This window comes from Pseudonaja textilis, chromosome 1 (assembly GCF_049901715.1).
Source record: "Pseudonaja textilis isolate UNSWEBS1 chromosome 1, rPseTex1.2, whole genome shotgun sequence".
Classification (NCBI taxonomy): Eukaryota; Metazoa; Chordata; class Lepidosauria; order Squamata; family Elapidae; genus Pseudonaja; species Pseudonaja textilis.
This window is the reverse complement of record NC_141990.1, coordinates 135858032-135883543: the sequence shown is the minus strand read 5'-3', so window position 1 is coordinate 135883543 and position 25512 is coordinate 135858032. Positions and strand designations below refer to the sequence as shown.

Below are 25512 nucleotides of genomic sequence, written 5' to 3'. Positions count from 1 at the left end.
ACTTGCTGTACATTTGAGACAGTCAGATAAAAGGAAACATTGGGATGATGAAAATTGTCAAAGCGGCAAATCTATGTTCACGGAATGGGATTATAGAGCAAGCATAAGAAATGACTATAGGAGATGAGTAGGCTGAGCCTGAAGGAGGGGTCAAGCGTGTCATTAGTCTCAAGTCCCTTTGTGCCCACAAGCGATCTAACTCCAGCCCATCTTGAATTCCATTGACACTTATCTACCACCAATTTGCTTTGATCGTTAGTAGTTCTTATTCTTGTAGAGAGTGTTACATGCAATAAACCTGGATTCATTTGAACCATATGTGCAAAGGTTTTCCTGGACACAGCTGCCACTGCTATTTGAGCAGGAGGTGTGAGACCAAGGAGACACCCCCCCCCCCAATGCATGCCAGTCCCAAAAGAAGCCCAGTGCTATTCAGTTCTAACATTTTCAGTCCTAAGTATTCCAAATACCCACAGCCATTTTGTCTTACAGTGTAAATCTAACCAAATCTTATTATAAATCAGCTAGATCCCTAGCCTAGAGGGCATCCTGCTTGCCTTCCAAATAGATAGGTACATATAAACCATCATGACCTCAAATGAGATATATGGGTTTTTTTTTTAATCTACATAGGATATCCTCAATCTTACATGATTAGTTTCCAGGAGAAAAATCAGGTATTCTGTCAGAGAATAAAAATATGGAAGACAGTTCTGGGTATCTGATCAGTTGAGAAATCAATTTTTTCTGTGGTTTTCATGCTTCCCTAAGTGTATACTTTACATGTGACAGGGTTTTTCATGTCATTAGAATGTTCTCGCAAGGAACACATTTTAACAAAAATGTATATTAAGGAAAATGCTTTATGGATTAATACTAATAATCTATTAATGGGCACTATTATGGTCAGTCTTCCTTCTAAGAATCCGTAATTGATGCTAACCTAAGCTAAACTTACTAGACAATCTGTTCTACTATGTGGAAATATCATGCTTATTTTAGAAAGGCACTCTGCCAAACAACTAAACATATTATTTATAACTTTTTCTTTTACAACTTTCAGCAAAGCTTTGTTTATTTGTTTACTGTGGTGTCTATTTGAAGTTTGTAATGTCAACCACGATAATAGTAATGAGACTGAAAAGCTTCTAATTTTGTAATGTATAATTAGATATTCAAACTCTTCCTTCCAAACATTTGGAATAAACCAAAAATAAATTTTTATCAGCTGTCAAGATTCATTAACAGGCCTCTAATCAATAGCTGATTACTGTAAATTTCTAAAATACATTTTGAAATATAGTTAAATCAGAAAAGTGTTTTATTCATGTTAGAAATTGCAGTACTATATTAAAATGTGCATTTATAACCAAGAATGAAATGTGCTTTTGTTACCCCATAGTCACATGTGCATTTGCAAGAAATGTATTGTAATGGCTAATCTTTGGAAAATGCTTTATGCTTTTTTTGCATGTCTTGATTTAAAAAAAGTTTTGTTTGGCAGATAGCATTTAATGCTTATGTGTTGTGTATTGCATAAATTCACAGGCTGATAACAGCTTTTCCTCTAGTCAGCCTGCTGATCTCCTGCAGTGGACCACAGCTAAAACCATGAAGGTCCTTTCTAACACAACTCTGACCACAAAGGCTGTGTTGCATGCTGTTAGTGATCGACAGTGGTGGAAGAAGTCAATAGCTTATCTTCGACCATTGCATGTAAGAAGAAACCATATGTTCATTTTCCAGTTGCTATGCTTTGGTTTGTTAAGTGCATCATTACTTTGTGTTCCATAGGGGATTTTGTTATGGGTGTTCATAGGACAACAGAAAATACACAGAAATATTGTATGTACTTCAAGGTCTTAGAGTATGCATTTTCATCTTTGTATGCGGCTGTTCAGATTTTCCCTTAACTTTATTGCTGGAGTGAAATGGAGAATTTAAGTATAAGTCCCAATACCCAGGGGTGGGATTCTACCAGTTCGCACCTATTCGCTAGAACCAGTTGTTAACATTCTTTTTTTAAAAAAATAAATGTTATTGATTTTACAATTAAAACAGACCAACAACACATACATAAATGTAAGAGAGAAAAAGAAAAGAAGGAAGGAAGAAGAAAATAGTAAGAAAAAGATAGAAAACAATTCAAAACATTTTCATCTTCAACAGTTTGTGAGACCTCCTTTTTATCCATATTTCATGCCATATACACACTTAATCCTTACATATATCTGTATATCACTACTATGGTTCTATCCTCTTTTGCCTTTTAGTGTGAAATCTATCTTTGGTCTATCCATTTGTACCAGCAGTTCCAGCTGTTGTAGTATATTGAAGTGTCTTTATTTTTTAGTGCCAAGGTTAATTTGTCCATTTCTGCACAACTTGAAATTTTTTGAATGATCATCACCTCTGATGGAACATGAGGCTGTTTCCAACATTGTGCAAAAGCCAATCTGGCCTCTGTCAAAATATGTATTATTATATATTTCACTTTTTTTGGTATTTGTTTATCAAAGATCCCTAATAGAAAGGACTCTGGTTTGAATTCAATCTGTTCTCTTGTTATTTCCTCCAGCCAATTTCTAATTTTCTGCCAATATTTTTGAGCTTCTATACAGGACCACCACATATGGAAGAAAGTTCCCTCTTTTTTTTTTTTTTTCATTTCCAGCAATTCGGACTCATATTGGGGTACATCTTCGCTAATCTCGAAGGAGGAAGGTGCCATCTGTAAAACATTTTATAGGAATTTTCTTTGTATGCTACCGATTTTGTAATTTTATTATTTCTACCCCAGACCTTTTCCCATTCTGTTATGGTGATACTACGTCCTATATTCCTACTCCAGGCTATCGTGTTCTCTTTTACAATTTCTTCTTCTCATTCTACTACTAATAAATAATCATAAAATTTTGTTATATTTTTTTGCCTGATCCTAATAAAATTTTGTCTAATTGCTGGAGTTTATTGTTCATTCCAAATTCTTTCTTGTCCTGTTTATATCTACTTTGAATTTGAAGATATGCCCACTGATCAATTTTTAGTCCTCCATCTTGAAGTTCTTGCCACGATTTCAGATTTCCTTGCGTATCCAATAGGTCTTTATATTTAATCATTTTAGTAATATCCAAATTAATGTTGTTAACATTCTAAGCAGTTTGGTGAACTGGTTGTTAGAAGAAATTACTGGCCTAATCCTGTAAGGAAGGCAGGAAGGAAACATTCTGGTGTTGCTTACAGAAACTGCCTCTCTGTTAACCCTTATTACATTCTTGGCAGGACTAGACTTCCTGTCTTAGGAACATCTCTGGAGTTTTTTTCCCCTCCTTTGCTGGTACTTTGCTTGTGTGGAGTGACCATTCAAAGTTACAATGGCGCTGAAAAAAGTGACTTATGACCATTTTTCACACTTACGCATTCCCACAGTCATGAGAGGCCAGGGGAGGAGATGTGTGCCTCAATGTTAGTGATATTGAGTTGGCCACACCCAGCCAATAACATGACCACCAAACCATGTCCACCCAGTCACATGACCACCAAGTCCACCCAGTCACATGCCCACCGCCTAAACCATGCCAACAGAACCGGTTGTTAAAAAATTTGAATCCCACCCCTACCGATACCTTATGATATCTTAACATCTGATGTGATTTTAATAATGGCTTTCCTTCCATTTCTGACAGGGTCAAGAGTTTGGAGATGTATTAAAAAACACCTCTGGAGCAAATGCAACAATTGAAAAACAAGGGTGTCATCCGTTTTACGAAACTCTGATTGACAATCCATATCTTTCAGATGTAAGTTTAAAGCCTCCTAGTACTTTTTAAACATTCCTAATAACCTGACTTACACTATGGTCTGGAGCTAAATAACAGATGAGATCTTATCCAATTAACATTGGGAAGAGTTAACATATTGGATATTAAAGGCATTTCTAGCTATAAAAATTATTTTAGGAGTAATTGAAATATTTAAATACGGTGCTATCCCTTAAACCCTTGTTTTACAGAATGAAATAACTTATACCATGTATGAGCATGCTCCTTTGGAAAGCTTCGCAGAAGTATTGTTGAGAACAGGAAAGTTTGCAGAAACCAAGAGTGAAGGACACGATCTGTTTCCTGCTACAGAAGGTAAACTATACATGTTTATCTGGACATACAGTGTGTTCTACTAATATATTAATTAATTTTATATATGAATATATATACACAACCATGTGAAATCACAGCTGATAGTTCTTTAGCTGGTATTGGCCTTCATACATACTTCTTTCCAGGAATCTAGGATGTCATAACATATCGGTATACTATATGTTCTGTATCGTCATCATCATGGTTCGTTGCACAGTCAGCCAGAGGTTTAGTCTGGATTTGGCATTTTTATCCCTCTATCAATTCTTTCCCCAGGACCTTCTAAGATGGGGATATGTTGTTCAATGGTGTTAAAAGTATCATCACAGGGTGTAAGCTATAAGCTTTTGCAATTGACTGAACGTGATTTTGTTAGTGCCAGTGGTGTCATTCTACTCATGTCCTAAGCCAGTGGTCACAAGAAAATGTTGGTGGTCTGCAGAGAAATGTCACCCCCAGAGCACCCCCCAAAGCAATTAATCCAGGCTGCACGGGAACACAAGGCTGTGCCGTCCACTCACTCCTTACCTGGCAAACTTGCCTGCTAAGTTGCTATTTTTCGTTTTTTTTCCCCAACCATCAGCTGTTCTGCTGTGCCGATTAGCTAGAAAGCAGGAAACTTTGGATTTCTTGCTTTCTAGCTAATCTTTAGCTCTTTGGCTTTGCTTTTAAGCAGAGCCAAACCTTCCTTAAGTCTAAAGCTTCTATTATTCAGTGCAAGTAGCCGATGGCAGAATCATAGATCTCTAAGTGAATCTGTGATTCTGTGAGCAACTCAATCTGCCTGCCTGCTTTGCCTGATTTTGGGTAAAAGTTGCTCTTTTTTTATAAAAAAATCAATATTTACATAAATATTTATAATATTTACATACAAGCCATGCCCAGCCAGTCACATGACCACCAAACCACACCTACAAATTAGGCCACACCCACAGAACCAGTTAAGAAATTTGAATCCTACTCCTGCCTCTGTGTGTGTGAGAGAGAGAGCAAGGGCATTGGGGAAGGGAGAGAGAGAGAGGTTAGATCAGATCTCTCTCTCTTTTTCTCTCTCTCCCACTAACGTCAGCAAGCCACCATCAGTCAAAATTCATATTAGTGGTCCCTAGGATTTAAAATTATGAGTTTGGTGGTCGCTGAGATCCCAAATGTTGGCGACCCCTGTCCTAAGCCATGAGCAATTCTCATGGAAAATAGGTATAGTCAGAGTTGGTAATATGGTTAAACATTCAGTCAATTTAGGTGAATGTATGGCAAAAAAATAAAGATAAAAACATGATTGATTTGATTGTTTATAGTAGATTGAGATACAAAGGTGATGAGAAGTTTTGAATGAGGGACAGCTGTTATTGGATAGTCTTCAAAAAGGAAAGGAACGAAAGAAAAAAACAATACGAGAGAAAGAGAATGATAGAGAAATTCTGTATGAAAAATAGCAAATAGATATAAGAAATGCCACAGATTCTGCTTTGGAATAGAACTAAAACAATTACATTGCTTTGTTTGGCAAAGAGAGAGGGAGAGAGAATAAGAGGAAGATACAGTGAAATGCAGTTAGAGACAGATGGGTTTCAATGACTATAGTCAAGGGAAACAATGAAAGATTAGAAAGACTAAGAAAATGCAGGATGATTTTGATAAAAATAAAAATGGTTTTGGAAGTGGATAAGCAGGCTAAAGAATGAGATTCTAGCAGGGTGAATAGAATTACAAATAAAAGTGATTAAATAAAATGGGATGAAGCTGAAATGAGGGAATGCTGAAAAGAATGTACTAGAAATTTGCATGGTATGCTGACCTTTAATGACTACAAAGTAGTAAAAGTCGTGAACATTTTGAAAAAGTAAGACTGCAGATGTAGATGGTGTAACAAGAGAATTGTTGAAATATCAGCGTGGTTTGCTTTATGGATTGGTTGTGGAGTTTGCTTAATTCACTAGGTCTGACATTTGGAGGACTGTCGTTTTAGTGTACTCAAAAACTCCAGGGGATTAGCTTGTTCACTGTGCCTGGGAAGCTGTTTGACCTTAATGGGCAGTATGTCCTCTATTGCAAAAGAGGTATGCTTGTCAAAAGAAGCTTCAGTGGCTGTCTATAAGAATGTGCTTTTGCTCTCTTTCTTATATGGAAGTGAGTGTTGTCTGTCAGGAGAAACATAAACATAAGCTGAATGCGCTCCTGAAGAGGAAAAACGGGAGATAGGGTCAGGAATGAATGCATGTTGAACAGATGTGGATTTAATATCAAAAAAGGTAACTGAGACAAAAACAGTTGTATTGGTTTAGTCATATAGGCAGTGTAGAAATTGTATATGGTGGAAACATGGGTATTTGGAAGGACAGATGTAGACAATGATAGTGGTATAAATTATAGTTATATTTCCTTTCCTTTTTAACGTATGTATTTATTTCTTATTCTTTTTCCATGCTTTGTATAACATTGATTATTCCAAAAGGGAATGGCAGTATGAAAAATCACACTAATTAATTTTGTTTACATGTTTCTTCCCACATGGACATTCATACAAGGTTGCTCATTTATAACTGACTTGCTTTAATGTAGATAAATGTTATTTGACATTGTTGGCCTAGGAAAATCTATCACTGTCAAAGTTTCCGGGGAAGCTGCTGGATATGAATGTACAGGATGATGCCCTATGACTCGGCATGTGTATGATACTTCAGAGAAAAAAAGGATCTAATTCCTTTTAGTAGAAGTCAGATTCTTTTTTGGAGGACTTTCAAGAGATTTTATTCACTTGTTTAGCACTTAGCACTAGCAGTAGCACTTAGACTTAATATACTGCTTCATGGTGCTTTACAGCCCTCTGTAAGCAGTTTACAGAGTCAGCATATTGCCCCCAACAATCTGGGTCCTCATTTTACCGACCTCGGAAGGATGGAAGGCTGAGTCAACCTTGAGCTGGTCAGGATCGAACTTCCGAACAGCAGTTGACAGTCAGCAGAATTAGCCCGCAGTACTGCGTTTTAACCACTGTGCCACCATGCAGTATATTTATGGAATAAATGAGCAGAAAAATAAATTATTTGACCTACATATTTTGTTTTACGATATAGGATTCTATAAATATTTAGGCAGTAAGTAGACCTTGCGGGTTCTTCACATATATCCTGGCAATGATACCATATTGCTAGGTCAGCAAGCAAAATAAATGTTGAGACTTTTAAAATACTGTATATAGTATAAATCCACCAAAATTTTCCTCTGGTTTTTAAAATCTTGTCAGATTCTTTCCTTGTATTTTGACAATTCTGAACATTTGCTAAATATAAAACTAAACTAAACATAGAAAAAAAGAATCACTGGTTTTTTTTTAGTGGAAGTTACATAACAGTTTTCCTCAAACCTCATCATAATCTTTACGTTTTTATTTGTTGATTCTGTGATTTTTCTGAGCACTTTCAGAGAAAGCTTGAGTCTAGATTTTATGTTCAGATTTTACTTTCTTTTTCTTAATACTGAATAGCATAACTGATGTACAGTATTATGTTTATATTTGCATAGAGTGCAGTCGGGGAGGGGATCTAATTGAGAATTAGAGGGCTTTAAAATTACATTGATCCCAAACTTCTCTCATTAATTGTCTCTGCAAGTTATTCTCTGATTCATAGTTTTTCTGTAATATGTATATATATTTCTTAATCTTTATCTTTACAGAACATTATGCTATTGTGATTGGACAAAGTCTTATCAAAAGCTGTATTGTACTGGATTAGGCTATTCATTTAATCTGATTTAGTATTTCATGAAGGGACTGCCACATAATAAAAAATAAACACAATGACAGTTCGTGCACAATCATCTACTGCTTTTTTAAAAATAGTTTTGGAATATTCAGAGCGTTCTAATTTAGTTCAGTTTCCATTGACTCAGAATGCTAGTAACATCATAAGAAAAGGTTTGTGTTTTTTTGTTTTTCTTTTTTCACTTAGCACACTAAAATACTTCTGCATAATTCCACAAATAATATCATAATTATTATAATTAATCCCCAGTGGGGTATTACCCTGACGTGCTTGTGGGGCTTGTGTGCTGTGAGGAAGAGCAGAGCTATGCCAAAGGTTTAACTGCACAGATCCCATCAGAGGAGTCAGACAAAGAGTGTCTCTTTCACAAAAAAAATATGGTGAGACGTAAATTACAGAAACCCATACTGGCTCGGTCATCATCTGGGTCAACAAGAACCACTCTAGGTGTTGGTGTTTCTGGACATCTGGTGAAAAGTAGGATACAGAACTCAGGAATCAGGGCCAGGAGCTGCAGAACTACTGGAAAAAAAGCTCATCACAAATATACAGCGATTGAAAACAAAGAAATAATGATCTGTTATTACAGATCAAGTCCAAATTGGGTGCAATCCCAAGATTATTGTAGCACCATTTGAACACCATCAGCATTGACAAAATCACTATCAGTCAATCACAAAGGGCAGTTTTACTTGGAACAGCTTACATCCTGTGACAGCATCTGTAACACCATCAAACCACCATATCTGCCTATCCTTGGTCCTTGGCAAGGACTTGATAGGTAAATGTCAAATCCAATCTGAGTATCTGTGCAATGGACCATAATTATAATATTATTATGCATTATATGCATTATTGTTGAACACTGCAATATTGTTGAAATGGGCAGCTATATAAATTTGATTAAGTAATACATACATACACACACATAAACACAACCACGGGCATTAGGTGATTAGGGTGCTTAAATTTTTGTAATATATTGATTCTGCCCTTGAGAAAAATCCATGTTGCTTTGGGGGAATATGTGCTTTCTTGTAAAATAACCCATATCTAGTCCCGAACAGAAATCTAGAACATCATTTCCAGTTTGGATAGGCTGTACTTATTTTGATGGCCCAGCAGTCTGGTTTGGAGAAAGGCAACAGAGCTCAGTATTGCTCAGAAATCATTGTCAGTGCTACTTGTATCTTTTCTCGTATTGAGAATACTTACCAGCTGGAGTGCTGAATTATAGATTTCAAATATTTCCAAAACTCTTTCATTGCAGTAATGGTTTGTAAAATGGTAATATGCTTGCTGAATTCTTTCCCATGATAAATGCTTGATTAATAGTTGAGTCTTGTGTTACATAAAGAGTGATAAATACAGAGGTGCTGACTGACAGAAGCAACGTATTTCATGGAATCATGCTGCCTTTTTGTATTTTTAAATGTTTATAACTTTTATATCATTGCTTTAGTTTTAAAGCCAGCAGATTTGGTAATGTAAATCAGACTGAAAAATGTTTCAACTGTTTAATTTAACATCTGTCCTATACTGACTGCCCTATCACCCTGACTGGAAAATAAACCAAAGCATTCTCTCAGGCTAATTACACATTAATTGCTACTGAACTGTTTAACATTAATTGAATGAATACATGACCCTTATATCTGGAACCAAATAAAAAAAAATATAGAACTTAATATGTTCAAAAATTGGAGATGTCAACGTTTGAACTTTTATGTCTCTTTCTCTATTGCAGTCCTGCTACAGTTGGCCAGTGAAGCTTTACCAAATGATATGACATTATCTCTTGCTTACCTGCTTGCTTTACCCCAGGTATGTTCATGGATGAGACATGCTTCTTTGCTGCTCTAATCTCTTGCTTGCTTCTTCTATGACATATGAATTTAATTTCCTTTAAAGGATACACATATAGTATGCTTCAGCTCAGTAAAAAGCAAGCTTCTGTTATATTAGGTTCTGAAGAAATTTCAATGCATAATCTGATGTGAGGTTCCTGGGATAAGAAATCATGTTTCCTCTTCAGTCTAATGCACCAGGCTTTTCAGTGAATTGCCCCAGTTTTATTTATTTATTTTATTTATTTATTTTATTTATATTGCCACCTATTTGCCCATGGCGACTCAAGGCGGCTTACAGAATATAAAGCCACATTTAAAACAATAGAACTAATAAAAAGAAACAAATAATTTAATATAGTATAATATAATAAAATCACCCCCCGCCCTGGCGACAGCAGATCACACGAGCCATTTGATGGGCTCCATCCCACTCTGGGTTCCCCAGGCCCGCTGGCAAAACCAGGTCTTCAGTGCCTTCCGGAAGAGTATTAGAATGGGGGCTGTTCTAATCTCTGGGGGAAGGATGTTCCAGAGAGAGGGAGCCACCATGGAGAAGGCCCTTCTTCTGAGTCCCACCAGGTATATCTCCCTAGGAGATGAGACCCACAACATTCCCTGCCTCCCCAGTTTTGATTCATTTGACACCGAACCACAGAAATAAAGCCACCATATCAGTGATACCCAAATCCTAAACCGTGCTACTTTAAAGGTCCAATATTGAAAATGTATTTTAAAAAAATTCACATGAACAAGCCATCGTATATACCCAATTGTTTTTCATCTCTAAAATGTTGATTTTTCTTTGTGTGTGTAAATTAATATTATAGGCAAAGGCTATATAAATTCATGATTTAAAACTTCATGTATTCAGTGAGTTAATTAGTTGTGATTTCTGAATATCAGACAGACAAAAATAAAGTATAATACTGCATACCTTACCTGGGAATTATTTATTTATTTTATTGTCACATTCACATCTCAGACCAATCCCATCTAACCATGCTTCCCCTACCACTTCTGATGGTCAGAGTTGGCACTCATAGCTAATTCCAAAATTATTGTTTTTAACTGACTTAGTTCAGACTGTTTCCCAGTCCCCACCTCCCCCAAATTTATAGGATAGCAAAAATAAGAGTTAGGATTTGCAGCTGCATCCAATTATAAGAACTTTTAAATGCTACTACTTCTGGATTTTGTGCTTGAGGCAGAAAAAAAATGAAAGTTTGACTTTGGGATTTGCTGATTAGATACATTTGTTTTATAGAAATGGCTCGCATATATTAACTATGCAAAAGCAAAAAGTTGAAGCTGTAATATTATTTGTATTGCACTGCGCCAAAAAAGAATTAGAAGTTAATGCTTTCTTTAATCCCATACTTCTTTCTCTCCCTTTTCCCTTCCCCACTATCTTTATTTTCACTTGTATTTTATATTTTAATAAATTTAATAAAAATAATAATTATAAGAAAAATTTAGAAGTACTGGATTTTCTTTTCTAAATTCAAAGGAGGCTGTAAACCTCCAGTCAAGCAGAAGAAAAGTTGTTTGGGGTAAGGGCAGAACATCAACTCATCTGAAGCGCTGCTTAACATATGTGCAGATCCAAACAGTATGGCCCTTGTAATTGACCAATGAAAATTTTTGTCAGCGTGCAAATTTTATAAGTGCCATCCAATTTTTTTTTATAGTAGCCAGTATGCTGATAACCATTGGAACCTCCACAGCCCTTTTACACCATAATTTTATTTATTTTATATTATAAATTTTTATATTATTTATGCCATACTCTTCCTATTATTATTACTCTAGAGCAGTCATTGAAGACATGATATGCTTATCAATATAATTTTGTGCTAGCTTCATTAATTCTCTTTTTCTTCTAGGTGGTGGATGCCAATAAGTGCTTTGAAAAACAGTCTCCTTCTGCTCTCTCACTCCAGCTGGCAAGTTATTACTATAGTCTACAAATCTATGCTCACTTGGCACCATGCTTCAAGGATGAATGCCACCCCCTTTACAGGGTTAGTTTATTTATTTTTTTTCCTTCTATAAATACACACTGAAACTAAGCTATAAATCCAATGTGCAAGTTAAACCTAAATCAAGAGCAGCCTACTTCTCTTAGCCAACTTGAATGTTGGCCTTTTATCTTGAATCCTGTAGAAGAACAAAATCCCCAGTGTAGTTTTCCCAAAATAGATTATCATTAGACGTCAGGCTGGGCACGATTATGAATCTGGATTCTCCATATGCTTAAACCCATATTCAGGAAGTTATTTGTACCAGAAGCTGACAAGTATGATATAGTCAGATAAGTTCTTTATTTTGCAGATGTAAGCCAATGCAATATATCGTCAACTTTTGAGTTCGCTGAGGAAACGGAGGTGACAAATGATACCTAAGAGTATCAGTCATTTCTAAGTATGAGAGTGACACATTCCAAACATACTGCTACCCAATTTTCCACAAGGTGCTGACATTAAAACTTCCAGAATTCCTAGGCAGCATGGTCAGACTTTAATTCCAAAAACAGTCATTTTAGCTTATTCAGAGAGTACCAAATGAGCTGAAGCTAATATGTGGATATACTATATATTCCAAGTATTTCACTTGCTTATTTTTCAGAATTCTTACATTTGTATTTCCTGTCTTGGTGTATTATTTAAAAAGAGGAAAAGTAAAGAAATCCAATTCAGTTCATGTAAAGAGCTGGATTTTGAAAAAGAGGGAAAGGTATACATTTTTTTAAATATAGGCACAGTCCTGACAATTGCTACAATAATGCTGATATATAGGACTGTTTTAAAAATAGTATGTCAAGTCCAAAACATTGATTTAACTTTTCAAGTGGTGGTTCTTAAGAGGGGTTTTGAGAAAAATTACTATAGTTAAAGGGAAGGATGTAACAATTCACCCTTCTTTATATCAGTTCAGGAGAGAGAGACCTGTGTATTAAAACATGTATTTGTTGTCAGCATATCTAGTTAAATCTTCAACCTCAAAAATTGACAAGAACAGTAGTGTAGATGAAATGATCATATTTTGTAGATTGATAATCTTTAAAATTCCAATATAACTAGAACATACTTTCTGGAATGCAGTTATATGATATCAAACAAGTAAATGGTATTTTAGTTATCGATAACTTAAAAGAAACCTTTATTAGGTTACTTTGAAGAGCAACCAGTAATATTTTATAAAAATAGATTGGGATGTAGTGAAATCTTATAATATATCTCAGTGCTTGATGGAACTAAGTAAATTGTGGATCTTGACCCCACCATGAAAGTGGTAAAGTCATAGTTATATAAAGCAATATTATAAAATGCAGGAGTTTTTATTAGGGATTTGCATTAGTAATGTTTAATTTGAACTACAATTTGAAAACATTTAGGAAAACATTTCAGATCCACCCAGAGGTAAAATCTGAATCTTTGTTTGCAAATAAGACACTTATAAATTAACAAGGAAAATAAATTTTACTTATCCTTGAAAAATTGAAGAAAATTTGTACATGGAGTAGTTCCTTATAAAGAGATAAAGCAGCCTAATTTAAAACAAAACAAAGAGGAGGGTTGAAAGAAACTTCTATATTTTGATCTTTAAAAAGAAAAAGAACTCACTGATCATTTTTATTTCCTGGCAAAATTGAAAGGAATACTCAAGCTTTTTGATCGGTTCTGAGGATACCAGAACCCTTACATTTTAAATAAATAGGTTTAAAGATTTGGTACTATAACAACTTTTAAGAGTTTGAGTGCTCTCCCACTTTAAAAAAAATACATTTTTTCCCTGTCAGTTTTTGTGATAAATTGTAATTTAAGAAATGCATACAATACAAAAGTTTGCTAGTAGAAGAATCTACAAAATCTGAGAAAGTAAGTTGGGTTTTGATTGTTGCTGCTAGCAGTGTGTTTTGGAGAGAAGGGTGTTTTTTTCTTTCTTGCTGTCTTGCTTTTGTTTGGAAATGATTAAAAGGTATGATGGTAAGATGTTTCCGCCCGCCGCCCCTGATGTGCCCCCATATTTTGAAGACAATTTTAAAATGTCATCATAACATTCAAACATGATTAATTGGACAAATGTAAATCTCAGTGTGTTGTAAATTAATTCTACAGGCTGACCCCAAAGATTTAATTCAGATGGTCACAAAACACGTTACCAACTCCAGCTATGCAGACTGGCCGGAAGAAATAGCAATTCTGATTAAACATCTTCAGTACTATAATGAACGACTCTTGGATTTCACCCAGGCTCAAATTCTTCAAGGGCTTGGCAAAGGAGTGGATGTCCAAAGGTTTACAGCAGATGGTCAGTACAAGAGGGAAACCATATTAGGTTTGGCAGAGTAAGTGGTGTCTACTTTCCATATCTTTTAACCTGTCATATCTAAAATGCAGAGCAGAATCTATATTTTCAACTGCACTTAATCGAGTGATGTTTGTATTATTATTACTTATTTATTATTTCAATTTATATAGCTACCCATCACAAATCCATGACTGGGTGGCTCAGAGCAATTTGAATTATATGAAAAAAAATGGTAACGTATATAAAAGAATATAAAAAGCCATGCAACAAGCCAGTCATTAGCCAAGGTATACCAAGAACTGCTAACTACAACCAGCAAAGCCATTGTACAAGCTTCATTGAATAGCAATAGCACTTAGGCTTATATATCACTTCACAGTGCTTTGCAGCCCCCTCTAAGTGGTTTACAAATGTCAGTATATTGTCTCCAACAATCTGGGCCCCATTTTGCTGACCTCCAAAGGATGGAAGGCTGAGTCAACCTTGAGCCGGTGATGATTGAACCCCTGGCAGTACTCTGAATTAGCCTGCAACACTGCATTCTAACCATTGCACCACCCCAGTGCATTACGGGTTCCCCAAAGCCGCTGGTAAAACCAAGTCTTTAAGATCTTACAAAAAGCCAGTAGGGTCAGGGTCAATTTGATCCTCTGGGATATGACAAGAAGAGAAGGTGAGTTCCGTGACAAAAAAAAGGTGCTCTTTCTAGCCTGATTGCATTTCCTAATAGTCAGCACCTAGCCAATGCTTCTTGCAATAATAATAGTAATATTACTTCTACTATTATTGCAGATTTGTTTATTTTCATTTTAAAAGGTGTAATAAAAACATGTAACTGTTAATGCAGTGCACACCACCTTTTTACAAAGGAGAGGGCTCCAGTCTAAAAATATAGGCCCAAGGAAAGATGCAATGTATTGGTATTTTTTTTTCTCTTTATTCCTTTTATTTACGGTTGAATGCTGCTACTTAATTTATGATGAGGTTAGTTATATTAGAAAAAGGTTCATTATATTAAATCCTGAACATGAACAGCAACTCTGCAACCCTGTGAATGCTTAATGTATCATCTCTAAGCATGTGCCATGCAGATCACCATCACAGGATAACCATCAGTGACATCATTGTGTTTCTAATATTTTCACATATATTTTGCTTTTCATAATATCGCTTTCACAGATTAAAGTAAATCAAAACACAAAACCACATGTGGTAGCCGGTTCTATCATTGCTTTAACTGCCAAACCATATGTTAGGAAATCTGCATGGCAACCAGAGGTGGTATTCAGCAGGCTCTGAGCAGTTCTGGAGAACCGGTAACAGAAATTTTGAGTAATTAGGAGAACCAGCAAATCCCACCTCTGACTGAAGATTTTACAGTATCCTTCCCCTGCCACGCCCACCAAGCCACGCTCACAGAACCGGTAGTAAAAAAAAGGTGAATCCCACCACTGGTGGCAACCATGAAGTTCTTCCCCTTTTGCAAAAGAGGAGATTAGACCATATTGTCTAGGATGGCTTATTGTATGGATCTGGAATATATGTATATATACAGTACTTGACACATAATAGAGGTAGTTGTTGAAATACACTCGTTCAGCGATTGTTCAGAATTATAACGGCATTGAATGAAGGGGACTTATGACCTGACTGTGAAGTTGTGGCTGCTGCAGCATCCCTGCAATCATGTAATTGTGATCCAGGTATTAGGCGCCCAGCTTGTGATTATGATGTCATAAACAAGCCATGGTCACATGATCGCTATTTGCAACTTTTCCTGGGTTCCCATAAGCAAAGTCAATGGGGAAACCAGTCGGGAAGATTTGAAGTTGTTCCCATAAGTCATTCCCACTAATTTTTTCCCCCCAAGGAATCCCCCCTATGGAATAAGAGATTACAGAAATGTTGTACACCATAGCACCTTCATGTCCGTCAATCTATCCATGCTCCATAGCACCTTCCCTTAGCCCTTGCCAGCCTGTGTTCAGAAGTGCCAGCCGACAGCCCCTGCTGGGTTGTTCATGATTAAAAGTGCCTGCCCCAACTCAGAGGTTCCCACCTGTGACCCTGCCAGCCTGCCTATGCTCAGAAGCGCCTGCCTGTAGTACCCTCCCACTGAAGCATGGTTTCCAATGCTCCTTGTCTGGGGCTACTGCCGTTTCCTGCTTGATGACCCACACAATCCTGAGGTTATGAAAGCAACCTGGACTGATGGGATTGCTGCTGTTAAGCAATGCAAATATGTGATGTTGCATTTTATATGCAGTTTTGGCCCCAATTGCCATTGCAACCCAAGGACTACCTATATATGTGGAGAGATAGAGAAATGCAGCTGCATTTGTTTCTGAGACTTGGTAATAAAAGCTCCTTGAGTATGAACTTTGCAAAATTATTTATCTTATTTGTCTCAAAGTACGGTATCAGGTGCATATCAAGGAACCTTCACATGGCCTTCAAAGGAATGTAGATTGCTACTTCTGATCCATACTTACAGAAATTGGTGAGAATGTAAATTCCCCATTCATAAAAGGCGTTCCTTGGTTTCAACTTTTATTAGCAAAATATGCAGCCCTTGGGCCCAATAGTAATTCCCCAAATGCTTTGCTACAAGTTCTATATGTTCCTGTATAATAATTCATCTTGCCTAAATAAATTTATGTAGTTAGGTTGGCTTTTCAGAGTCTTGGTCAAACTTCATATTTTTTTTATATATTCTTCAGCAAAATATGCAGCTCTTGGACCCAATAGTAGTTCCCCAAATGCTTTGCTACAATTATATATGCTTTTATATGATATTCAACTTTATGTGGTTAGATTGGCTTTTCAGAGTCTTGGTCAAGTTTTATATTTTTTATATTCTTCAGCTTTTTTTACTGTCAACATCAAGAACAAGATTTATATAGATGTGAATAGAAAATTCTGGTTTCTACTCAGGAGAGGGAGGGTTAGTTAATCCCTACTAGTAATGCACACTGCAGCTTGAGTAGTTTTATGTCCAATGAAAGCCTCTTTGCTTGAGTTCAAATACATAAATAATGTTCCTGGGACCCAAACTGTAGCCTCTGGTAATTCCACATTAATAAAGAAATTGCTGAAATGTGAATAATACTTTTATTCTTTTAAAAAAAGCAGACTTCAGAGTCTACTCCTTTTCACTCGAGTTATATGTTTTATAATATTTTTAGGGTAAAATAAAAGGGGATGAAAGTTTAGTTTTTGAAGAATTTTATTGCAGCAGGAGGTTCCAACCTTACCCAGTCACAGAACCTGTTACATAACCAAAAACAAAAAGCCCAACAACCCTGAAACCTCTGAACAAGAGGCAAAGCTCTAGCAGTGGAAAATTGGTTGTATTCAAGTTAACTTTGTGGAGAGGGGGAGGGGGGCTTTGGACTGCTATGGAACTTAGGGTTCCATGAATAATTTGAAATACCCTGGCTTAGAGGAATACATTCTATGGACCCTGTTTTGTTTTGTAGTTAAGCATTTTTCCAATTGATTTTTGTTTTACTTAATAGCTATTAAACTTTTTTTCCACATGGGTAACCAGAACACTTGAAGAAAATGTGTACAATATAGCTCTCTCCTTGGCTCAGCGTTATAATGTCCCACTCTGGGAAGTTCATATGACACACTTGGAATTTCTCTTCAGTGACAGTGGGTAAGTACAGACGCTGGGTCTGTTTCATTTATTTTAAAGGGAAGTATATATCCAGAAGGTGGAGCCCAAGTGAGCATTCTCAACTTGATTAGCTGAGACAGTATCTATAGTTTTGCGCAGAAGTGCCCAACCTCATTTTGGGTTTTCTGAATGTTTGCATGTTTGAGTTTCATGTGGCTCCTATCAAAGGAAGTCTGAATAAATAATATCTGAATAACACTTCCTCCATTTTTCTGATAAACAAAATAACCCAACATGCAATTTCAGTGTACTAGGGCCACTTGTATGAATATTTCATTAAGCATTTAAGGCTAATTTGTCCTATATAAATTTCACAAACTTTGTCTGGCCTCATCACAGTAAAATTCTTATTACAGTTTAAGAGACACAGCATAACCACATAAAATAAATGTCTGAGGACCTCCAACTTTTATTTTAAAAATGTGTTTATCAGTCAGGAGAAGTTTTCAAATCCATTTTTAAAGCTCTGGGGCTTTTATCACTCTACAGTCAGAAACTTGACAAAATAACTCAACAGCAGAGTATAAAATTACCCAGAAAATCACAAAACCTCAAAATAGCATCCAATGATCTATAAGCCTCTCTTCCCTGAGTCCATCTTCAGAAAAGTGCGGTAAAAGTGAGATTGATAGGAGAGTTACAAGATAGTAGATAGAAGACTACACAGAAGATTGATGCTGATGTTAAGTTTGCCAAAAAAACCAACAACAACCATGTAGCTGAACTCCCAGACCTTTCTGGACAAATGACTCAAACTTGGAACTCTTGCTGTTACTAGATCTACTTTGATGTTATTAGAACCAAACACCACTTTTTACTATAAGAGCCTCATACCCCTCATTTGGATATGGAAGTGTCGTGGTTTGGGGATGCTTGTTGCCTCAGGACCTGGATGACTTGCCATCAGTTAAAAAAGCAAGAATGCTGCTTTGTATTATAGAACTCTATGAGAGAATATCAAGCCATCTACCCATTATCTGCAACATAGCACAAGGGGGCCGTGAAGCAAGGCAGCAATTCAAAATGTACAAACATGACTGCAAGAAATGAAGACCATCAGATGAATTGATTGCTTTTGAATAGTCAAGAACAACCATTTGTCATATATAGAAATACATAGTGCATTTTTTCTTACCGTTTAATACAGATAGTCCTGGACTTACAACCATAACTCAGCCTAGAATTAAGGTTGTAAGTTGTGCCAATTGGTAAGTGCGTCACCATGTAAACATGCTCAATTTGACAACTTTTTTACTCTGGTCACTAAGCGAACCCATTTTACTCAATGGGGGGGTGTTGTTTTTTTTTGCCACAAATGAAAGTAAGTAACCAGTTTCCAGCAAAAATCTTCATAAATTGTGGTTAAATGGCTGCGGACTGACCATAACAGCCATAACTGTGGATTGGTTACCAAGCGCCCAAAATGCAATGGCAGGGAATTATATAAATTATGTAAAATGGATTTATATAAGCTATACAAACCGGGGAGGGGGCACCATCAGAACTTTGAAACCAGGCCGCAAGGGGTCATAAAGTGTTATGTGATAGATGCTTGCTTATCTGCTTTATTATTAATATTATGATGTTGTGAATGTGCCTTTTAAGTGATTTTATAAAAATTATACATCACCAGTTTAAGGTTAGATATACAACCTGGTGCTTTCCATATGTTGTTAGAGTGCACCTTCTATATTTGAAATTATCACCCGAATGACCCTGGTGATACCTACATTCTAAAACATATAGAGAACAGAAGTTTGCTTAGCCTCTTCTTGAGTTTTCTGATATTTCTTTTTGGCATATCATTTAGAACTTTTCTTCCTTCTCTTGAAACTATTTGTTCTTTTGTTATAAAAAAAAATTACACCTGGAAATTTAGGGGAAAGAGAAATAGATTATGACATAATTTTTATATCCTACCTACTTGCAACGTATTTTGGTTAACAATTTATCAATGTAGGCATATGGCTTGTAAAAATTGCCTTAGCGTGAGAAGAGAATCCAGTTATGGGGAAGAAGAAGGACTATTGGTATATTTGCCGTTTTGAGTTGCACATGGGAAAAAAATGGCAGAATAAAAATCTTTTCAGAAATTGTTGGCAAACTATACGTTACCAGGTCTAAATCTAGTCTGTGTTTATCCATCTTTGCCTCATTCTTCATTCAATTGATATGTAAGTTACCTTTGCAGTGACACAAAGTAGAAAGCTACAGGCAAATTGGCTGAGTGCTTAATTTTCAGTATCTTTAGAAAATCGGTAGTTAATACGTAGGTCCTACTGCTGTTGCGTATAATTCCAGGAGAAATTTAGCTACAGCAACATGTACACGTTGCTAAGCAACCACCCAGTTTAGATAAAAAGAAGCCTGCTGAATGTTGAACAAATTTTATATCAATAAGAAAGCCATCTAATAACATGGACCTAGGATAAATACTTAACTGATTCACCTTTGAACAGAGGGCTGTGAGGCATGGAAGCAGATAGTGAATGGAAACAGATGGTACCTCTTAGAAGTACAGGTAGAAACCTAAATGAAATTGGGGTAGAAGCAAAAGGAAAGCAGTCCCTTACTGTTTATACTGAATATTCAGTGTATCATGTGAAGTACTAGTACCGCTTTACAAAACCTTAGTAAACCACACCTGGAATACTGCATCCAGTTTGGGTCACATTATAAAAAAGATGTTGAAACTTTGGAAAAAGTGCAGAGAAGAGCAACAAAGATGATAAGGGGACTGGAGACTAAAACATATGAAAACCGTTGCAGGAATTGGGCATGGCTAGTCTAGTGAAAAGAAAGTCTAGGGGGTGATATGATAGCAGTGTTCCAATATTTGAAGGGATGCCACAAAGAAGAGGGAGTCAACTTATTTTCCAAAGCACCAGAAGGCAAGACAAGAAATGATGGGTGGAAATTAATCCAACCTAGAATTAAGGAGAAATTTCTGACAGTGCGAACAATTGACCAGTTGAACAGCTTGCCTTCAGAAGTTGTGGATGTTCCATCGCTTTCTAAGAAGACGCACCAAAGCTACTTGTCTGAAATGGTATAGGGTCTTCTGATTGAGCAGGGGTTTGACTAGAAGACTTCCAGTCTCCCTTCCAACTCTGATATCCTATCCTACCTTATCCTATCCTAAACATTAAACTGGCGTTGTTAGAAAATCACACACTTTTGATTCATTTGGACAAAATCCTCACCAAACCAAGAAATTTTCCTTTGATTTGTTTCTTATTTCTACTGCTTAAAATCAAAAATTATTTTAATAAATGTTGCCCTGCACAATTTTATTGTTTCTTTTTATTATTAATTTTTTGCTATGTAGCAGTACCATTCTAAATTACAAATAAAAGCTTATAATTATTAAATTATTAGAACATAATATTTAAATGCTTTGATTTGTTTTATTATGTCCTTCAAAAAGTTGCTGAGTATTTAGAACGGTGAATAATTGTGCTCGTGAGCTAGACAATTGGTTTGCAGATGATAGCTTAGTATTTAATGCAAAGGACCCCTGCTTTTGAAAAAAAATGCATACTTAATATTGATAACATCATCCAGTATTCAGCAGAAATTAAATTGATAAATCGATGTTGTTTCGTTGATTACATTTTCCTTTGTTTTCCATGCAGTTTGTCCACAGCTGCAATAGAAGACCGGGCAAAAAGTCTTGGCCTATTTGAGTCTCTGAAAACTGTTCCCAAAGCATTTCATGAGCATATGACCAAATATGTATATCCTATCATTGAAGGAAAGGATCACCAGCGCTTACTCTACTATTTCACACTTCTTGAGAACTGTGCATGCTCTGAATTTGTGAAAGACACCATCAAACTTGAAACTCACATACGACTACTGAAAAAATTCAAGGCGGTTGCACCAGGTACAAGTTGTTAACATTCATAACTACGTAGCAAAGCTGGATGCCTTTAAAGATTAGGCTACAGTTCAGCACTTGTTTGATGAATTTAATCTTCTGTGTAGCTGCTTGTTTCTGCCTAAGATTAGAAAGAAAGTTGCATATAGAGATCAATTAATTTGGTAATTAGTACATTACTTCATAGACCGTGCAATTGATACTTACTAATTGATATAAAGGTATGTTTTTTGTCATGGCTTTGTGCTATATAGTGATGACTTCTTGCAGATGAGCACAGACACTGATATTCATTGTCAGATAGATAGATAGATAGATAGATAGATAGATAGATAGATAGATAGATAGATAGATAGATAGATAGATAGATAGATCCATGATTGACCACCTTGATGGAACAGATAAAGGAGAAAAATGGGAAATGCACAAGATTGTTGTATACTTTTTTTTAACAATCTAGTTTTCCTATGAGGGAACATTGGCTTAAATTCATGGTAATAGTAGATATGTTCACTTGATTCATATTATATATAAGTTAAGATGATATTCTGGAGGGGATGCCTATATTTTACATTGAGACCACATCTACTGCCTCAGTTTGAGAATTAGACTGATATCCAATGATTCTAATGCCTACCACCATTTCTCTAAAAATGGATTTGGAGACTGACATTTCTGCCATTTTTATTAAAAAAAAAGTTGCAGAACAATGGAGTAATCATATGCATCATGGCACTGTAGGTGTTGTGTACAATTTTTGGCTTTATATATTATTATTTTATTTTAGTTCCCTATACGAAGAAAAGGCTGGGAGCTGCTGCTTTAAAACAGGATTGGAAAACCTGTATTCCCTGGGCTATTCCACTCTATTAGACTGTCCATTCCAATATGATAGGTACAAATGATGAGGCAACGGAATAGATCCTGACTTTTTCTGACCTGCTTATTCTCCCCTTGCAGATGAATTGCAGGATCCATTTCACCTACACTATTTTTTTTCTTAGCTGAGAAAAGATCAGGCCTGAGGACTATCAACCAGGGAAGGCATAATCAGATCTTGATTTTTTTCTAGTTTGTCCAATACGTATCTTTCCCCTTGGAGAAAATAAATAATGGAACATTTTCTTTGTGAAGAGAGTTTAGAAAAACATGGCTGCTCATATTATCCCTGGAAAAATGGGCGACACCAAGAAGTGGTGCACAAGGACTGATGTCATGAAGGGGTTTTAATGAAGTTTTGGGCCCGGATAACATCCAGTTCCCAGTTCCCATGCCTGCTACAAGTTCTAGCCAAAACTTACAAAAGTATACTGAAGCTATGGTCATTTTTATTCAAGATTCTCTCATGGGATTTATTTCTAAATAAAAGTGTATGGGAATATGCCATCTAAGAGAGATTAATTAGAACAGAATTCACCCACATCTATAAAATAGATAAAACTCCTCCGTCCAGAGGTGTTTTAAACATAAAATTTAGTACACATGAAAATGCTTTTTAGTGCCCTTTGAAGATACTGATGGCTGGTAAAACTGTCATCATGTGTAATTTTGATCTAGGAGTGGTAGGAAGAGTGACAAATTTATATCACTTTATCCTGTTGTAACAACTGTAAAGCTCATGAAGTGGGAAGTTAAACGAGTCTCCTCTTTGAGGCTTTGGTATTCCTCCCTCCTTTTCTCTGCCTACTTGTTTCTCTGTTAAAACCTTGCATAGCATAATAACATAATATTCCATGCCTTAAATTGGAGGAAAGTATTTACTGTAATATGATGAAAATTATGCACTGGTAATCGGATCCCGACATCCATAAATCGTGTTTCACATTTTATTTCAATTTCTACATAGTTGATCCATAAGGACTGCTACTCGTGTTTTTTTCTTTTTTGGCTGACAGGTCTTAATTATAAAAAACTAACGGAAGAAAATGCAGACCCTCTGGAAGCTTTGGATCCGATCCTCACAAGTCAAAATATTCTTCCGATTTCCAAGCTTGCTCCTAAAATCCCAGGAAAAGATGGAAGGTTGCTTTCTCCTAGCTCTGTCTATGCTGCCTTGATTAAAAAAGTGTTCTGGAAAGGGGATTCCCATCTGATTAAAAAGGTTCCAGAAACCCCACCAGAATGGCTTCATTCTTATGACATATGTGCCAAATACTTTGATAGACTTTGCCCAGGAGATATTATCAATTTTCTGGATGAAATTACTTTTTCTTCAAAGGCTGTCACCAAAGTAAGTATTATTTTATAACAGCATTATGTGTATGACTTCCTTTTATTAGTGTAAAAAGTGCCAGACATAGACAAAAATCAGGGTTTCTAAATAGTTGGGCAAAGCACAGAGAAAAATATATGGAAAATATCAAAACAAATTATCATTTTTTTAAAAATCAGCATTTGAATGTTGTCAGGAAGAGGCTCCAATAATGGAAGCTATTGGATCCATCCAAGTTGGCAAAAAAAATAGGCTACTTGAGAGCAACAACTTATTTTCAAGAAGTTCTGATTCCCAGGCATTCTCAAACAAGGAACACACATAAAGATGATTATCTATGTACGCTTCTCTACAATACTTGGAAATATTTTGTGTTTTAATTTTACAGTAAAAAATAAAGATTGATATTCACTATAGAGTAGATATAATGACTAAATTTACACTTCATAGTAACCCATAATCTGTGTGAACATTTAATGGTTTAGTATGTTATGTGGATCTATCTAATTATAACCATGGCTAAACAAACCATGGCTTTTATGATCCATGGAGTTAGATTGTTTGCATTGAGAATTCTGAACTCCCTGTGGAAAAACTTTCTGGTTTTTTTAAGTCCTTGAGTGAGATACGGTTTATTTTTGTCTCCTGAGAAATTATTAACTGTCTGAGGTAGAGGAATTGGCAACAACCAAACATAGTAACATTATGAAAATCCTAATATGTAGCTGCTTGAAAACTCATTTGGAGAAAGAATGGGATTGCTCAGTTTACTGCCTTCCTTGTTTACTTGTTAATCCTTTTGAGCTCTTGACTCAAAATACTGTTTTAAGTGGAATACTTCAACAGCTTCAGAGGCATTTATCAAACCAGTTGAAGAATGAAGATTTCCACAGGCTATTATAAGGAAGGAAGTAGTTTTGTCTCTGTGTGTTTTTAAATGTTTTTAAAAATTAGATAATGGAATCATTCAAGAGAAACATAGGCATGAAAAAAGAAATAGCATGGAATTAGACTTTGAAGGCAAAAGCTCTTTTCAGAAACAATTTTTTCTCTTGCTCATGTTCTGTTACATTTAACACATTCTGGTTCTTTACTAAAATAAAAAATATAGAGGAAATCTTTTAATCAATGTATATTATTCAGTTTCAGTATCCCCGATTCATGTGCATTCAAGCACCACTTGTACTATAAATGCTAGTGATAATTTACGATGAAGTGAGCATTATCTTTTTTCAGCTGTCAGTCGACTCCCGGGTAGAGATGACAAAGAAAGCCATAAAGTCGATGAAACATTCAGCTGAAAAAGCTGGGAAAAGAGCTTCTGAGGGGGACCTCACAGAAGCTGCGGTTCACAGGCAAATCACTTATGAAGATGTTTTGAATCATCTGCAGCAGTCCCTTGCACATCTGGAAACCCTTAGTAATAGTTTTATTTCTTACCTGAAAACCAGTGACCAGGTAGGTGAAAACGATTTAGCTGAACCAAATCAAGATTATCTATCATATACAGTAGAAGCTCTGTGCTAGTTTTATAAATACATTTTCCCATCCGCCTTCATCTAGTTTTGTTTCACTCTGTAAAACATACCATAAAACTAGCCAGATTTAATTTCACGCTGAAATAATTTGGGTGACAAAATCACTGTTTTTCCCACTTCTTTTTAAAACTTGGAA

The 25512-nt window shown here is 35.9% G+C and overlaps 1 protein-coding gene across 1 annotated transcript in view; it reads left to right on the top strand.

The window, feature by feature from the left end:
• Nucleotides 1-25512, top strand: part of NBAS (NBAS subunit of NRZ tethering complex) — a 155618-nt gene that overhangs the window by 91353 nt on the left and 38753 nt on the right. Inside the window, exons 36-45 of the mRNA XM_026695307.2 lie at nucleotides 1549-1716; nucleotides 3687-3800; nucleotides 4013-4136; nucleotides 9651-9727; nucleotides 11637-11774; nucleotides 13872-14101; nucleotides 17615-17725; nucleotides 21382-21632; nucleotides 23522-23856; nucleotides 25075-25296. Coding sequence (XP_026551092.1) covers nucleotides 1549-1716; nucleotides 3687-3800; nucleotides 4013-4136; nucleotides 9651-9727; nucleotides 11637-11774; nucleotides 13872-14101; nucleotides 17615-17725; nucleotides 21382-21632; nucleotides 23522-23856; nucleotides 25075-25296 — 1770 coding nt within the window. The remainder of the gene's footprint in view (nucleotides 1-1548; nucleotides 1717-3686; nucleotides 3801-4012; nucleotides 4137-9650; nucleotides 9728-11636; nucleotides 11775-13871; nucleotides 14102-17614; nucleotides 17726-21381; nucleotides 21633-23521; nucleotides 23857-25074; nucleotides 25297-25512) is intronic.